General features: G+C 45.7%; 1 protein-coding gene across 3 annotated transcripts in view; it reads left to right on the top strand.

Annotated features, from left to right (window-relative positions):
• Window positions 1–8,495: 8,495 nt before the first annotated feature.
• Window positions 8,496–17,856, top strand: part of FBLN7 (fibulin 7) — a 55,480-nt gene continuing 46,119 nt past the window's right edge. For all 3 annotated transcript variants that reach the window (XM_043467706.1, XM_043467705.1, XM_043467704.1), the window contains exon 1: window positions 8,496–8,623. In XM_043467706.1, coding sequence (XP_043323641.1) covers window positions 8,549–8,623 — 75 coding nt within the window. In that variant the 5' untranslated portion in view covers window positions 8,496–8,548. The remainder of the gene's footprint in view (window positions 8,624–17,856) is intronic.

Raw genomic sequence — 17,856 nt, 5'->3', positions numbered from 1 at the left:
CCGCAGCAAGAGAAGCCCCCGCTGTGAGGAGCCCGGCAGCACAGCTAGAGTGGGCCTCGCGCACCCGAGCTGAAGAAAACCCGTCCACAGCAACGAAGACCCAGCACAGCCAAAAAATTTTCAAAAATACAAAGTTACATGTGGACTCATGTAAACACCAAGTAGAGAAAAGACTGAGTGACAACAAATCACAGGGGTGCTTAGAGTGTTTAGGTTCAGCTAGGCTGTAAATTATTCATTTACATTTCAAGAGGCTAAGACAAAAAGTTAATTTTTCCTAACTTGTAGGATAGCTGCAGAGGTGAGCAGGGCAATCCTGCTCCACACGATCCTTCGGGGGCCCAAGGTGTATTTTCATCCTGTGGGCCCACCATCTCCTGGGCCTGCCATCTGCATCCAGCCAGCAGAAGGGGAGAGCTGCTCCAGACCCGGGGTTTTGTAGGGCAAAAGAGTGGTGCCCGTCACTGGGCACATTTCATCAGCAAAACTCGGGTCACAAAGCCACACCAAACCGCCAGGTGGACTGGAAAATGGCGTGAGCCGAATGCCTGTTTGCTATTTTTTTTTCTAATGATCTGTTTATTTTTTGTCTGCTTCCCCGGCGGCAGTGAGTGGGGGCCGCTCTCTAGCTGCAGCGTTTGGCTTTCTCACTGTGGTGGCTTCTCTCGTGGGGCCCCAGCTCCAGGGCCTCCAGAGCACAGCCTTAATAGTCGTGGCTCACCGGTTTACTTGCTTCGAGGCATGTGGGATCTTCCCGGATCAAGGATGGAAACTGTGTCTCCTGCGTTGGCAGGCAGATTCTTTTTCACTGAGCCACCTGGGAAGCCCTGGGTCATCACATATATGTAGCAAAATGTAAATAAACATTCCACCTTTTGTGACCCAAAATGAAGGACGGGAGATGGAGGAAAGAAAGTGCCTAGCGCCCAGGCCTTCTCAAGACAGCTAAGGTTATTCTAAAAAATTCAACGGTGATTGTTGTACACGTTACAGAGACAGCTCAAACAGAGACTCCTCCATACAAAATGCAGACACATTCTGAGGTTTATTTATGTGTGCTAAAATGAAGTTACCCTGGGCTTCACTGGTGGCTCATTGGTAAAGAATCTACGTGCCATTGCGGGAGACCTGGGCTCAATCCCTCGTACAGGAAACTAAGCCCCTGAAACTACTGAACCTGAGTTCAGGGTTTACGGTTAGCAGCCCCTAAATACCGAACCTGAGCTCCAGAGCCCAGGAGCCACAACTACTGAGCCCGTGTGCTTGCAACTACCCCAGCCCGTGCACCTGGAGCCTCTGCTTCACAACCAGAGAGGCCACCGCAGAGAAGCCCCACGCTTGCCATAGTTAGAGAAAAGCCGGCACAGTGATGAAGACCCAGCAGAGTCAAAAATTTAAAAAGTTAAAAAAAAAAGACATTACCCAAGGCACGTCCTATGCCCCTTCAATGATGGTGGATTGACAGCTAAATTCCTACTAACATCACCTGGTATGGTACTGAATTCAGATGTAAATAATTTTGACAACAATTCCTTTAAATCATTTTGGGAACATAATAAGAAGCTGCTAAAGAACCCTGGCGTGCTACAGTCCATTGGGTTGCAAAGAGTTGGACATGACTTAGCAACTAAACAACAACAAAATAAGAAACTGCAACATAAAGTTTCTGTACATGAATACTTTTAACCCTACCCAGCAGAATGTGCCAAACTATGTCTCTGAAGAGGTCTAACCTCAACATTTTTGGTCTCTAATTCTTGCCTTTAAAAAATCTGTAAATTCACTTTTACTTACCAAATGCCAACAGAGAGGCAAAATTTTAGTTTTAAAAAATGTACACTGAGTGCCACCATTGTGGCAAAAAAAAAAAAGGGGGACCAAGAAACAAGCAAACCTCCCCCTAAAAACTAAAACCCCTTCTCATTTTGGTATGTTTCTAGTCTCTTTCAGAATTAGAACTTGAAAGCTTGGAAGGGGCCTCCTGTGCATTTTACAGATGAGAAAATGAGGAGCAATTGACTCCAGGTCCCTCTGGCCAGATTTTGCTTTTCTCAGCTCTGGATCCTCAGGGTCGGAGGGAGAGAAGTGTCACAGGAGGGTTGAACTGCACATCAAAACTCAAAATATACTTTCTATGATTTGTTTATCCCTTGCTTCCTCATTTTGTATTACTGTATTATCTTTCACTCTAACCTCCAAATTCTTATCTCAACATGAAGTCATAATACTGATTCTCTGCTTCTTCATTTGATAAGTGGACATTTCCTTGAGGCATAGTAGAGTCCAGAAAAGACAGTGTCTATAAATAATTTTGTTTTGGTTTTTTAAATTTAAATTTATTTTTAATTAGATATTTTATTTGTAACACTACTGAACATACTGATAAAATATTCAATCCTTAAGTTTTAATTTGCTTTTTTAAAAAATTAAATGGAGCCTGAAGAAGCTGGACTTTTCACTAAGAAATTACTTTTTAAATAATGCATTTATGATTATAAAATGCATGTGTAGATTTCAAGTTCTGATAATGGGGAAGTACCTCCTTTTGACTGCCCAGACAACAACTCTAGATACAATTAAAATAACTGTGTTGGCGACATCAGAGAGAGGGAGGAGCGGGGACATACTGGAAATGCTGTTCAATAAAGGGAATCGCACCGTGCATTGCCCGTTTTTATGGCTTTTACACTCGGAGCAGGCCACAGCGTGTCACGTGGAGATTAAACCCAGCTAGAAGGCCTGAATCTTCCTGTTGAATTGGAAGATAGCAATTAGAAGAACCACAGTATCTGGAAAGGGAGAGGATTGTTGAACGAGAGAACCGAAGGAAGCAAGCACCCCTTCTGTGTGCGCTGTGCTCTGCTTAGCCGCTCAGTCGTGTCTGACTCTGCAACCCCAGGGACTGCGGCCTGTCGGCTCCTCTGTCCCCGGGGATTCTCCAGACAACATACTAAAACAGGTTGCCGTGCCCTTCTCCAGGGGATCCTCCCAACCCAGGGATCCAGCTCAGGTCTCCTGCAGTGCACGCAGACTCTTTACCACTGAGGCACCAGGGAAGCCCACATTCTGTGTTCAAACTTCCCAAACCATGGGCTTGCCCTGAACTGCGCTTTATGGTGCAGACTCTAGGCTAAAGCACAGATGGCCAGCAGGCACACGAACAGATGCTCAGCGTCACTGATCATCAGAGAAATACAAACCAAAACCACAATGAGCTATCACCTCACACCTGTCAGAATGGTCATCATCAAGCGTACCACAAGTAAATGTTGGCCAGCATTAGCACACTGTTGGCGAGGATGTGAATGGGTACAACCACTCTAGAAAATAGTACGGAGGTTCCTCAAAAAACTACGAATAGAACTGTTATCAGTCAGTCAGTTCAGTCACTCAGTCGTGTTCAACTCCTTTTGACCCCATGGACTGCAGCACGCCAGGCTTCCCTGTCCATCACCAACTCCTGGAGCTTGCTCAAACTCATGTCCATCAAGTTGGTGATGCCATCCAACCATCTCATCTTTTATCGTCCCCTTCTCCTCCTGCCTTCAATCTGTCATATGATCCAGCTATTCCACTCCTGGATATATATAGGAAGAAAATGAAAACAATAATTTTAAAAGATACATGCACTCCAGTGTTCGTAGCAGCATTATTTACAATAGCCAAGATGTGGAAGCAACCTAAGTGTCTACCAACAGGTGAGCAGATAGAGGGGTATCACTCAGACATAAAGAAGAATGAAATTCTGCCAATTTTGCATTGCAGTGTGTATCTCCATCTGCATTTATCTAATTTTTTTTTCTCATAATTAGATTGAAGTTACCCATTTTTGGCAAAAGAATGTCACAGAAGCCACACATGTTTGTGCCTCAGATCAGAGGGTACAGGATATTGCCTCATTGATCTACTGTAAATTTAAAATTTTCCCTTTCTAATATATGTAGATACTTGGGGGAAGATACTTTGAGACGATGCAAAATTCCTGTTTCTGCTTAAATACTTACTCACTGATTTCAGTATTCATTGGTGGATCATGCCTGCAGCAGTTATTACTGCAGTGCTTGAATGGTACTTTTCTAGTTTTCACACTTTTTTTTCTATATTTACTGATTGTAATTTTTCTATAAAGAAGAGTTGTTTCTCCTCCCTTTATTTTTATTCAGCTATGTATTTATATCCTCATGGGCTCATAGATTTGGTTCTACTTCATGAAACAGAAACCCAACTACCAGTGACTTAACCCAACAGGGGTTTAATGTTTCTTAGGTAACAAGACATCCGGGAGAGGCCCAGTACTGTCATGTCTCAAAGAAATCATTAAGGAAGCAAGCTCCCTCTGCTTTCTTTTTTTAAAAAAGATTATTGAAGTATATTTGATTTACAATGTTGTGTTAATTTTTGCTGTATTTGTGACTCAGTTATACATCCATATATATACACAAATGTATATATGCATTCTTTTTCACATTCTTTTCCATTATCACAGGATATTGAATATAGTTCTCTGTGCTATACAGTAGGACACTGTCATTTATCCATTCTCTATGTAACACTTGCGTCTGCTAATTCCAAACTCTCAATCCATCCCTCCCCCACACCCCTCCCCACTTGGCAACCACAGGTCTGTTCTTTGTGAGTCTGTCTTGTAGATAAATTCATTTGCATCATAGTTTAGATTCCATATATAAGTGATATCACATGGTATTTGTCTTTTGCTTTCTGATTTCACTTAGTATCATACTCTCTAGGCCCATCCATGTTGCTGCATTATTTCATTCTTTTTTATGACTGAGTAGTATTCCATTGCATATATGTACCACATCTTCTTTTTCCATTCATCTTTCAATGGACATATGGGTTGTTTCCCTGACTTGCAAATTGTGACTAGTGCTGCTATGAACATATGCCTTTTCTCTCTCTAAACCTGCGTTCTAAGCACTTGACTATAATCTCACAGTCATGGAGTTGCTGCTGCAAATTCAAGCTTTGGGTCCACGCTCCAAGCAAGAGAAAGAAGGACACACATCTTTGAGACTTGTTTCTGTTTATCAAGAAACTGGGCCCATCTGCTCAGCTTTACTTACATCTCATTAGTCAAAACTGGGTCGCACAGCCAAGGGAGTCTAAAGAGGTAGTGCTGGGGGTATTTTTAACTGGGTATACTACAGCCCTAGGCCAAGGTAGGATTGATTAGTGAGGGAAAAGATTAAGAGTGTCCTCTTAGTGCCTCGGCCCGACTGTGTGTGTGCACAAGCTTCATCATGTGTCTATTCACCTCATTTCCTGTTAGAGGACAGTCTAAAGGGAAAAAATATTTTCAATTTATTGACAATGGTCACTCTATCAGTCAAAAGCCAAGAAATGGCTTGCTGAAATTAGGATAATTTGTGGACGATTTATTTACAGGATATGGACAGGATGTACAAATGCCAACTAGAGGACTGCCCTATGCCAGGGCCACTAATGAAGGCACTGTTGGTACCCCTTGGCCCAGGACAGGGGGAGGGGCTGTGGGAATGACAAGGGAAGAGAGGGATGGGGAAGAGATTGCCTTGTAAAGAACAGTGATTTTCTGTCAAGGGACACAGCCAGCTTGACTCAGCCTCAGGACCTCACCCTTCTCCATCGGATCTCCCACTGCACATTCCCAGACTCCAAACACAACCAGAGGACAGAGAGCACCCAGGGGTTTGATGCCATCCCTTCAGGTTGCCCTCCAGGGCAGAATGCATCCAGAGGGGCAAATTGAGTGTCACCTGGCAGAACTGTCCTGTTTTGAACAATATCAAGTACAAATAGGCCCAGTTATTAATTTCAACAATTCCTTGGAGGTTATTGTAAATAGGCCTAACTTGTATAGATGTAATCTTTGCAGTGAAAATATATGCCTGAAAAATTACCCCTAAAGCTAATTTTTATATACTTGCTTTTGAAAATATCAAACACCGGCCCTCAAGAATAATGAGCAAATTCTTGTGTTTAGTTTCAACTGCAGCAGAAAGCGTGCTCCTTGGGACCAGACACATTCAAGTGTAAATCCTGTTTCTCCCAATTACTAACCTGATGTTTGATCTTGGGCAACTAAGCATGCTAAGCCTCAGTTTCCCAATCTGCCAAATGGAAATAATAATAGGACCCATTTTGCTGGGTTGTGAGGGGATAACCTAGAATATTCATGAAATGCTTACTAGAGGATATGGCATACAGCAGGTGCTCAAGAAATGTTGGTTCCCTTCTTATGCTGTCCCCATGCAGGACCATCAGAGTCAATTTATGCAAAGGTTAATTTGTGGAACTCTGAGTAGCCCATGGCTTATTTTCACAGTCTGTTTGCTCTTAGCAGCCTTGGCAGGTATGGGCTGCGGAGGGGCTGTTGATGACCACAGGTCATGGGCTGTTGAGGACAGAGAGACAAGGGGCAGTGGGACCTTAGAAGGTTAATTCCAACCAGACGCGAGGGCACTGGAGAGAAGTCAGCCGTAGATCAAGGCAAACAAATTGGTAAGTACAAAAAAAAAAATCTGTGTTGAAACTTAGGAATGCTTGAAAAGTAAAGAAGTAGAGGAAGAAAAAGGAGAAGAAGAAGGGGAATGAGAAGACGAAAAGGAGGTGGAAGAAGAGAAAGAGAATGGGGGAACAAGGGAGAAAAAGTGAGAGAAAGGAATGAAGGAAGCCAGAAACCAGGAAAACCTCTGTTCCTGTAAGCAAAGTTTCTGAAATCCTATGACTGAATATTTAAGTATTTAAAATGTGGGATGAAGGTTGAAGGTAGCCTGTCCTGGAAACAGCCCTGCTCTGGAGACCCTTGAGTCTGCAAACCATAGACCAGTCACTCAGCCACTCCCAGCTTTTGTTTCTTCACTGGTGAACTCAGCAGTGTCTTCCAAGTCCGTGCATCCATTCAGAGGGCACGGCAGGAGAAAAGTTCTCAGGCACTTCTGCCTGGCTCCAGCGCACAGCAGGCACCGGCTGAGAAACCTTGGTTTTGGGGGTGGCAGTTGCCATGTAAACATAAGATGGGATAAAATACAAAATAAACACAGCCTCATTGACCAGAAGAAATTCTTCTCTGGGGGTGGAGGAGGGGAGAATACAAAGATGGGGACACTGAGCTTTGGCAAAGTCAGCAGACATGAGCGATGGAGGCAGAAATCCCAGTTTCCACAGGCTGTGGGGGATCCGCCCCAGGCTCCTTGGCCCCCTCTACCTGGGCAGGGAGGAGCAGTGTGCTCCCAGTGTCTCCTCAAGCCGCCTCCCCAGGAATGCAGGTAATAGTACACAGGCACGCTCTGCTTCCTCCCGCAGGAAGGTGGAGGGGCAGCCCAGCCGGATTTCCTGGGTAATGTCTGCCCAGGTGGCCAGCCTGCAGCAGGCCCCTCGTTTTCCACGGGACTCCAATTTTCCCCTCTGCCTTCCAAAAGAAAACAGTTCGGCTCTAAGGCTACATAGCCTTCTGAGCTCCGTGCCTTGAGCTCTGAGTGGGCTCTGCTAAATGAAATTTGGAAAAAGGAAAAACAGATTTGAGGCTTGGCCAGACTTGGTGTGCACCATGACATCTGCAGTGTTGCCTTCTGAAAACATTCTTCCAGTAAGAACTTAAACAGTGTTTTCCAGGAGCTTGGAGCTGAGGCCATCTGGATCCTCCCACAGCCCTTGGATGAAGGGGGACGCAGACTGCTGATGTCTGTCCTTCCCAGCGGCGTGTCCCACCGAGCCTCAGCAAAGCATCCGGTGTTCCCATAACCCTGCCTCCCAGTTCAAACTGTTTCTCCTTCCACTGGGGAGTGGAGGGCGGCAGATGAGGAGGGCTGTTGGTTCTGAGTCACTGTGCGTGAGTGTTCTTGTACTCCGATAGCAGTTCTCGGGTGGAGAGCTCGGTCTAAGTTCATGAAGTCCATCTCGCGCCCACACTAGTCCTGTCTTCCGAGTGCCGTGGAGGAAGACGTCCGCGCGCGCGCTCGCTCTGAAGTTGGACAGACCTGGATTTGAATCTCACTTGCCGCTGGATGAGGTCAGCCTCAGTGTCCCCGGGCTGGAAAGGGGCGGGTCAGGAGCGACCCGGCGCGGGGACGGGCTCGCGGGCTCCGCAGGCACGTGTGTGCCGCCTCGGCGGCCTCCCCCGCGAGGGCGGTCAGGATGCCGGCGCTCGTCCTCTGCGTCGCGCCGGGCCTCCTCCGGGAGCCGCGCGGGTTGGGCGCGCTCCCAGGCGCATTCCTGGCCGGGCAGCCCCTCCTCCTCGGCTTTGGCCAAGGGGCCGGCGCCTCCCCGCCTCGCCGGGACTGTCTCGTGCGGGCGGCAGCGGACGCTCGTGGCCGCGGGAGCTCCAGGTCCGCGCGCGGCGCACCTGGATCCGGGACTGCGCCTCCCGAGCGCGGCGGGCCGAGCTGCGCTCCCGGGCTCCGGCTTCCCTCCCTACCCGAGCCGATCCGGGCCGAGCGGAGCCCGGTTCCCCGCAGGGGCGGCCGCGGCATCGGTTGGGACAGCCTCGGCGGGGGCGGCAGACCAAGTTATCTCCCCTTCCCAAACAGAAAGGTTCCGGTTGGCAAAGATGGTGCCCAAGTGTCCCCGGGCGCTCTTCCTTCTGCTGCTCTTCCTCGCCTGCCCCGAATCGCGGGCTTCCCAGGTCAGTGTCCCTCCCGCCAGTTCCCTGATCCTGCTTGCAGGGGAGGCCACGCCGAGGCCGAAGGATCTGGCTCGCCACTTCCACCGGAATGCTCGGGCCGGGGGCTTGGAGCCAGGCTGGGGCTGGGGTTCCGTTCCCGCTTGTCATCGGATGCATCGCGGGCCGGGCGTTAGGGAGGACCCGGGCTGGTCTGAGCAGTTGATGCGAAAGCCTCGGTCCGCAGCGGGGAGGGGGAGAGAGAGAAAGAGAGACAGAGACAGAGACAGAGACAGAAGGCTCTGCCTGAGAAGAACTCCTGAGACGGTGGTCCTCCTCGGGTCTCCAGAAAAGCTCGCCGCTCACCCGATTAGAGTGGAGGATGTCCCCTGCCTCCAACGTCCAACACTTAAATTTCTAACGGAAATATCATTCTTCCCACCAACTTTAAAAAAAATTTGTTTTAACACCAAAAACATTTTGTACTGGGGATATAGCCCCGGTGGCTCAGATGGTAAAGAATCTGCCTTCTTCTATGTGGGAGCCCCAGGCTTGATCCCTGGGTGGGGACGATCCCCTGGAGGAGGGCATAGCAACCCTCCACTCCAGTATTCTTGCCTGGAGAATCCCATGGACAGAGGAGCCTGGTGGGCTACAGTCCATGGGGTCACAAAGAGTCTGACAGGACTGAGCAACTAACATCATAACAGCCAATTTAAGCCTGTGGCTCCCACCACCAACTTTCTTAGCAGTTCACAGCACTTCCCAGGCAGGGGTGGGCAGGGAGGTGTCTGAAGCAGCTTCACTCTGAGCCTGGGGAACCTTAGATTTGGGACTAAGTTTCTTTCCCAAACTTACAGGCAGCTTGCCCTTAGGTTTTCTCTCCCTGACTTGTGGCTATTGGAATCCAGATGGATTTATGTACTTGAACAGATTCATTTTTACATCAAGCAGCAAGGATTGATAGTTAGTAAAAAATTAAGATAAAAATGCAGATTAAAGGGACTTCCTTGACAGTCCAGTTAAGGTTAAGACTCCTCACTTCCAAAGCAGGGGGAGCCGGTTGGATCCCTGGTCAGGGAACTAAGATCCCACATGCTGCAGCAGTGCTGTAGAAAAAGAAAAAAGAATTCAGTTAAAAGTGCGCTTTCAAAGGTGAGATTGGACCTGCTGAATTCCAAGCCAGCTATCACCAGACTGGTTCTGAAAACCGGAGACCCCTCCCTCTGTGACCACGTGTTCTCTGAGTTGTAGGGCAGCTACCCCAGCAACACCATCCACGGCAATAACAGTGACGGCAGTGTGTGTGTGTGTTCAGTCGCTCAGGCCTGTCTGAATCTGCGACCCCATGGACTGTAGCCCGCCAGGTTCCTCTGTCACTGGGATTTCCCAGGCAAGACTCCTGGAGTGGGTTGCCGTTCAGAAGGAAAGCTTGCCGAGTGACGGATGAACGCGTTTCTTTGCTAAGCATCTCCCAGACTCTTTATTCTCAGAGCAGCCTTGTGAGTTGGGAACTGTCACTACCCCCATTTTGCAGATGAGGGAGCTGAGGTCCAGGGAGATTGTGAATTACTCAGGGTCACACAACCTCATCTCTCTCTCTTTGGCTCCAAGCCTTTTCCCTTCTCTACAGACTCTCACCCACGAACTGAATATCTGAACCAAGCAGGCATATCGGTGGCCACTTAGAAGCCCTTGGGATTCAGGAAGGGAGAATTTAGTTTAGACCAAACTTGGTCCATGTTAGCGTGGAAGGGGGTGAGTTGCCACTGCAGGGAGTCACTTGGCCACCAGGCCCCAGAAGGTCCCCACAAGGAACCCACCTAGCAGAACAATGGGGTTGCCCACTGCAGATTACAAAACAGAGCCTCAGGCCCGAAGTGCACAGTCCCTTAGTCGGCCCCCACCCCGGGCCAGCAGAGGGCGCAGGGGAGACAGGATGCTGGGGGGCTCTGTCCTGCTCTTGCTCTCTCAAGGTTACCTGGACAAGGTGAGACCTTGGCAGTTCTCAGAGGTTTGCATCCACTTTTCAGACAGGGAAGTAAGCTCTTTCAGGCTGTGTTCTCGGGGGAGACCTGGGTCCCATCCCTGCCCTGCCACGCCCAGGCTTCCTCAAGTTCCTTATCCTCTAAACCTTGATTTCTTTACCTGCAGAAGCACCTGCCTCACTGGGCTTGGTGAGAGGGGAAAGGAGCAGAAGGGATTCTCCATGGAAGTTGGTTTAAAAATTCTAGTGAAACTGTCTTTTGCCCAAAGCCCTGTGTAGGTTGGGAAATCTCACCCCCAGTCCCAGTCTGGCTTTTCCTCATGTGTGTCCTGAGTCACTTTGAAAGACTTTTGAGATGTGCTGTTGGAGAACCGGTGGTCCTGGTGAAGGAGGGGAGGTTGAGCAGTGTGGGGATCCCATAAGTGGGGGCCCTTTTCCAACACTGCTGCCCACTCTGTGGTCTCGCCCTGGGAAGAGAAACAGCCTTGCTGGGGAGACAAGAAAGGAAAGACGCTTAACGAAGCCCCATGCCTCACCCTTCTCCCCCGTGGTGCCTCTCAACCTCCTCGTCGGCAGTGGGATGCAGGTGCTGTAGTATTTCGGAACATTTCACTCTCTCCAAAACCTCTCCTTGAGGTCAGTTGTCACAGGGTTCCAAAATCCACTGTTAGAGATTCATTCTTTTGACTGTCTACTCCCATTGGATACATTGCTTTTTAGGGTTTGTTGGGGAAAAAATGTCTTTAGTGTACATTTCCATGATTTTAACCATAGAGCTATGCTCTATGTTTGGCCATCTCCACCACAGTCAGGAGACAGAACGGTTCCACCTCTCCAAAACGACATCATGATGCCCTGTGTAGGCACATGTCTGCCCACTGCAGCCCCTGGCCTCACTGATCTGTTCTTCATCATTATAGTTTTTCATCTTCATAGTGTCATATAAATGGAAGCAAAAAGGCTTTTGATTCTGACTTCTTTAACTTAGCATAATGTATTTAAGATTCTTCCATGTCATTCTGGGAATTCACAGTTCCTTCCTGTTGCTGGGTGGTATTCCATCGTGTGGACATATCACAGTCTGTCAGCTCAGCCATTGAACTTAATGACTCCCATGCTGTCAATTCCAATTTTGGGTGACTATGACTAAAGCTGCGGTAAACATTCCCCACACAGCTTTTTGTGGAAAGTGAACACTCATTTCTCTTGGGTAAATATCTAACAGTGGGATTGCTGGGTCATTTGGTAAATTTATCGTTAACTTTGTAAGAAGCAGCTAGGCTATATTCCATCTGGTTTTATCATTTTACGTTCCTACCAGCAATGCATAAAAAGCCTAGTTACCCTGCATCTTCACCAGCACTTAATATTATTAGGTTTGTTTATTTGTCTCCAAGTCACTCTAATGGGTGTGGAATGATATCTCATTTTGGTTTAAATGCCATTTCTCTAATGACTGATAATATTGGCATCTCTTCATGTGCTTATTTGACATTTGAATCGTCTACTGGGTGAAGTGTCTATTCAGGCACTCTGCTCATTTTCCAAATGGGTGGTTTGTTTTCTTATGGTTAAGTTTTACGTATTCTTTATCTATTTTAATTAGAAATCCTTTTTTCAGGTGTGTGAGTTGCTAATATTTTCTTCCTGTCTGCAGCTTGTCTTTTTTATTTTTAAATTTTATGTTAGAGTAGAGTCCCTTTGACTGCAAGGAGATCCAACCAGTCCATCCTAAAGGAGATCAGTCCTGGGTGTTCATTGGAAAGACTGATGCTGAAGCTGAAACTCCAATACTTTGGCCACCTGACGAAGAGCTGATGCATTGGAAAAGACCCTGATGCTGGGAGGGATTGGGGGCAGGAGGAGAAGGGGGCGACAGCGGATGAGATGGCTGGATGGCATCACCGACTCGATGGGCATGAGTTTGAGTAAACTCTGGGAGTTGGTGATGGACAGGGAGGCCTGGCGTGCTGCGATTTGTGGGGTTGCAAAGAGCCGGACACGACTGAGCGACTGAGCTGAACTGAACTGAGAGCTGATTTACAGGCTGTGTTAGTTTCAGGTACACAGCAAAGTGATTTAATCATACATATTCGTATATCTGTTCTTTTTCAGATTCTTTTCCCATATGGGCTATAACAGAATATTGAGTGCAGTTCTCTGTGCTCTATAGTAGGTCCTTGTTGGCTATCTATTTTATACAGAATAGTATGTGTATGTTAATCCTAAGCTTCTACTTTATCCCTCCTCCCTCACTTTTCCCCTTTGGTAACCATAAATTTGTTTTCTAAGTCTTTGAGTTTGTTTCTGTTTTGTAAATAAGTTCATTTGTATCATTTTTATTTTTAGATTGTACCTGTAAATAATATCATATGGTATTTCTCTGACTTCACTTCATTTAGGATGATAATCTCTAGATTCATCCATGTTGCTACAAATGGCATTACTTCATTCACTGCAGCTTGTCTTAACAGTGTCTTTTCCAGAGCAAAGATTTTTAATGTTGATGAAGTCTAACTGATTAATTTTTTTATTTTTATAGATTTTACTTTTGGTTTTAAGTCTAAGAACTCTTTGACTCCGGATCATTAAAGTTTTCTTGTATGTTTTTTTCTAAAATTTTTATAGTTTTGCTTTTTTACATTTTGATCTATGATCTGTTTTGAGTTAATTTTTATATAAAGTGTGAAGTTTATGTTAAGATACATGTTTTTAAAGGCAATTCTCAATTGTAGGGGCTTCCCAGGAGATAAAGAACCTGCCTGTGAATGCAGGAGATGTAAGAGATGCGGGTTCGATCCCTGGGTCAGGAAGATTCCCCTGGAGGAGGGCATGGCAACCCACTCCAGTATTCTTGCCTGGAGCATCCCATGGACAGAGGAGGCTGGTGGGCTACAGTCCCTGGGGTCTCAAAGAGTTGGACATGACCAAGAACGTACACATGGACATATGTGGCATTTTAGTATTCAGTCTTCCAGTGACATGAAAATGACATGTCTTTCCATTTATTTAGATCTTCCTTGATTTTTTTCATCAGTATTTCAAAATTTTCAATGTGAATATGCTTTGTTAGATTTAAAATCTAAGTATTTAATTTTTGGAGCTATTTTAAGTAGTATTTGTTTTAAGATTTTTTCATTTCCAGTGCTATATTCTTAGACTGTGGAAATTCAATGGGCTTTTCTGTGTTGACATGGTATCCTTTGACTTTGTGGAACTCACTTATTAGTTATAGGGATTTCTTTTTGTAGATTCCCTCAGATTTTTTACATAAACAATCAGGTTATCTGTAAATAGGGGCAATGTTATTCCTCCCTTTTTATGCACGTGCCATTTATTTATTTATTTAGCCTGATTACACTTATTAAACTTCCAGTACTGTGTTGAGTAACAGAGTGGACATCCTTGCTGTGGGAAGGATGCATTCAGCTTTTTTGTCTATTTTTTTAAATATTTATTTTATTTATTTATTTGCACTGCAACATGTGGGCTCTAGTTCCCTGACGAGGGGTGGAACCTGGGCCCCCTGCCTTCAGAGTGCAATGTCTTAGCCACTGGACCACCAGGGAAGTCCCGCATTTAGTTTTTTAATGTTAAGTGGGATGCTAGGCTGTAGGTCTTTGTAGAAGCCATTTGTCAGGTTAAGGTTTTCTAGCCATAGCTTAATAGAGTTTTTATTATAGTTCAGTTCAGTTCAGTCGCTCAGTCTTGTCCTACTCCTTGCAACCCCATGGACTGCAGCACACCAGGCTTCCCTGTTCATCACCAACTCTCAGAGCTTACTCAAACTCATGTCCATTGAGTTGGTGATGCCATCCAACCATCTCATCCTCTGTTGTCCCCTTCTCCTCCCACCTTCAATCTTTCCCAGCATCAGGGTCTTTTCAAATGAGTCAATTCTCCATATCAGGTGACCAAAGTATTGGAGTTTCAGATTCAGCATCAGTCCTTCCAATGAATATTCAGAACTGATTTCCTTTAAGATAGACTGATTGGATCTCCTTGCAGTCCAAAGGACTCTCAAGAGTCTTCTCCAACACCACAGTTCAAAAGCATCAATTCTTCAGCACTCAGCTTTCTTTATGGTCCATCTGTACATGACTACTGAAAAAAACATAGCTTTGACTAGACAGACTTTTGTTGGCAAAGTAATATCTCTGCTTTTTAATATGCTGTCTAGGTTGGTCATAGCTTTTCTTCCAAGGAGCAAGGGTCTTTTAATTTCATGGCTGAAGTCACCATCTGCAGTGATTTTGGAGCCCAAGAAAATGAAATCTCTCACTGTTTCCATTGTTTCCCCATCTATTTGCCATGAAGTGATGGGACCGGATGCCGTGATCTTAGTTTTCTGAATGTTGTGCTTTAAGCCAACTTTTTCACTCTTCTCTTTCAATTTCATCAAGAGGCTCTTTAGTTCTTCTTTGCCTTCTGCCATCAGGGTGGTGTCATCTACATATCTGAGGTTATTGACATTTCTCCCAGCAATCTTGATTCCAGCTTGTGCTTCACCCACCCCAGCATTTCGCATGATGTACTTTGCATATAAGTTAAATAAGCAGGGTGACAGTATATGGCCTTGATGTACTCCTTTTCTGATTTGGAACCAGTTTGTTGTTCCAAGCCCAGTTCTAACTGTTGCTTCCTGACCTGCATACAGATTTCTCAGGAGGCAGGTCAGATGGTCTGGTATTCCCATCTCTTTTAAGAATTTTTCAGTTTGTTGTGATCCACACAGTCAAAGGCTTTGGCATAGTCAATAAAGCAGAAGTAGATGTTTTTCTGGAACTCTCTTGCTTTTTCGATAATCAGATAAACAGAGGTTGGCAATTTGATCTTTGGTTCTTCTGCCTTTTCTAAATCATCTGGAAGTCCACAGTTCATGTACTGTTGAAGCCTGGCTTGGAGAATTTAGAGCGTTACTTTGCTAGCATGTGAGATGAGTGCAATTGGGCAGTAGTTTGAGCATTCTTTGGCATTGCCTTTCTTTGGGATTGGAATGAAAACTGACCTTTTCCAGTCCTGTGGCCACTGCTGAGTTTTCCAGATTTGCTGGCATATTGAGTGCAGCACTTTCACAGCATCATCTTTTATTACTGTGATGATATTATAGCATCATCACAGCATCTTTTATTATAAATGGATGCTGAGCCGTATCACATGCTTTGTCTCCCTCAACTGATATGATCTCATGGTTATTCTTCAGTCTGTTATTAAAGTGGATAACATTGATTGACTTTTTAAAATTTAGTTTAATTAAAAGAACTTTAATTGTAGTATAATTGATTTACAATGTCATGTGATTTTCTAATTTTGAAACCAGCCTTGCACTCCCAGGTAAACCCTAATTGGATCATGTCATCTTATACATTGTATATATTTCTGGATTTTGCTTGTTAATATTTTGTGAGAATTCTTGCATCTTGTTGATGAGGGATATTGGTATATAGCAGGGGTCAGCAAACTATAGCCCATATCCATATGAACCATATCCAGCCCACTGGTGCTCACATCTGGCCACGCTGATTCCCTTACACGTCACCATCGCTGGTTTTTGCATTACAACTGTACAGGTGAGGAGTTGCAACAGAGACTCTATGGGCTGCAAAGTTGGAAAATTTGACTCTCTGGCCCTGTTTCTACAGACAATTTGCTGACCCCTCATCTATGTATTTCTTCTACTGTCTTTGCCTGGGTGCGTTACCATGATAACACTGGCTTCCTAAAATGAATTGTGAGTTGTCCCTTTCTCTTCTGTTTTCTGGAAGAGACTCCATAGAGGTGGTGTCAATTCCCCTCGCAGTGTTTGATAGAATTGACTAATGAAACCATTGTGGGCTTGGAGATTTCTTTTCTGGAAGATTCTTAACTATGGATTTTCTTTGACAGATACAAAACTACTTAGGGTAGCTTTTTTTTTTCCTTGGGGGTGATTTTTGGTAGTTTGTGGCTTTCAAGAAATTGTTCCATAGTCATCTCTCTCTTTCTCTTGGGGCAACTGTTTTCAAATGCCCTGGAAATTATTCCACGTTTCTAAATAATTGATCTCCTGTAATGACAGATGAGTACTTTGTTCCATTGTTCGCTACAGAGCTAAATAACCTACCACGATTAATTTTCTTTCTTGTGTAACTTTTTGGTTTCCCTCAAAGTTTTTCTCCTTTGCCCTATCCGTCCTCTACATAAGCACAGTAGTTTCCAAAAATCTCTTTCCTGATCCCTGTTCTGCCGGGCTCCTTGCCCCTGGATTCCAGTTTTGCTGAACCTTCTCTTGGCTCATAGTCCTGCGGCTACCCAGGGACTTTGGCCTGGACTGGAGTTTACGTTTTCTGGATCATATGCCTTCCTCTTTCTTGGCTTCTTCCCTAGTTTTTTTGAATCCATTGTCAGGAAAATGATGTTTTAATTCACTATCCTTGTCCTTCCCGAGTCACTTTCCTACTGTAGATGTTACACTTGTCCTTCTTTGAAACTTTAAAGCGGACAATGGTAGCACCATTATCCCCACGCTGTAGACGGGGATCCTGATGCACCCGAGACAGTAGCAACTGAATCCTTGTATTAGAATCAAAGCCCGAGGGAGGAGCGAGAGGGGGGAAAAGATGCCCCATCCCCTGTACCCCACTGACTGAGACGGAGGGAAAGGAGGTGGTGAGGGTTCGATACCTATTCCCTGGTCTGAGAACGAATGAGATGAAAAAGGGTGGAAATATGAAAATCTGAGCACATTCCATCCTGGGGTAGTGTTGTTACGAACCAGGATTCTTGGCCTTCCCCAATCAATAGAAATTGACTAGAGACCAGGCAAGTTCAGACAAGGCTTTTTGGGGCCTCTGCTGCAGTAGGTGGGATCAAGAACAGGTAACGATTTCCCTTGCTCACTCGCTCCCCAAGGGAATGGGAAAGCTTGTTCCTTATCTGGGGGTGTAGGTGGGTAGGAGTGTGACCAGCGGTCAGGTGGGAAGGATGCCTTAGGTACTTTGTCCGCCCCTCTGGCGGTGTAGAGTGCAGAGGGCGTGCACGGTACCCGGCTTTTGCTCCAGGCTCCTCAAAAGTGGAGTTGGGCCATTTGGTCTCTATACCCAGAATTTGCCCCAACTGTGCACGCACGAGTTATTTTTAGTCTCATACAGTTTCTTTGTATTTCCCTACTTGAGAAGAGTTGTGTCCAGCGCTGCAGGGTCCCAGGTCCTAGCCTGTCTCAGTTGTGGTCAGTTTATCAATGTCAATTCTGTTGCCAGTTTAGACGGATCTCCTGGGGCTGTCTGGAGCC

This window comes from Cervus canadensis, chromosome 5 (genome assembly GCF_019320065.1).
Source record: "Cervus canadensis isolate Bull #8, Minnesota chromosome 5, ASM1932006v1, whole genome shotgun sequence".
NCBI classification, from domain to species: domain Eukaryota; kingdom Metazoa; phylum Chordata; class Mammalia; order Artiodactyla; family Cervidae; genus Cervus; species Cervus canadensis.
The sequence above is the reverse complement of the archived record's forward strand: the minus strand, read 5'-3'. Positions and strand labels throughout refer to the sequence as shown.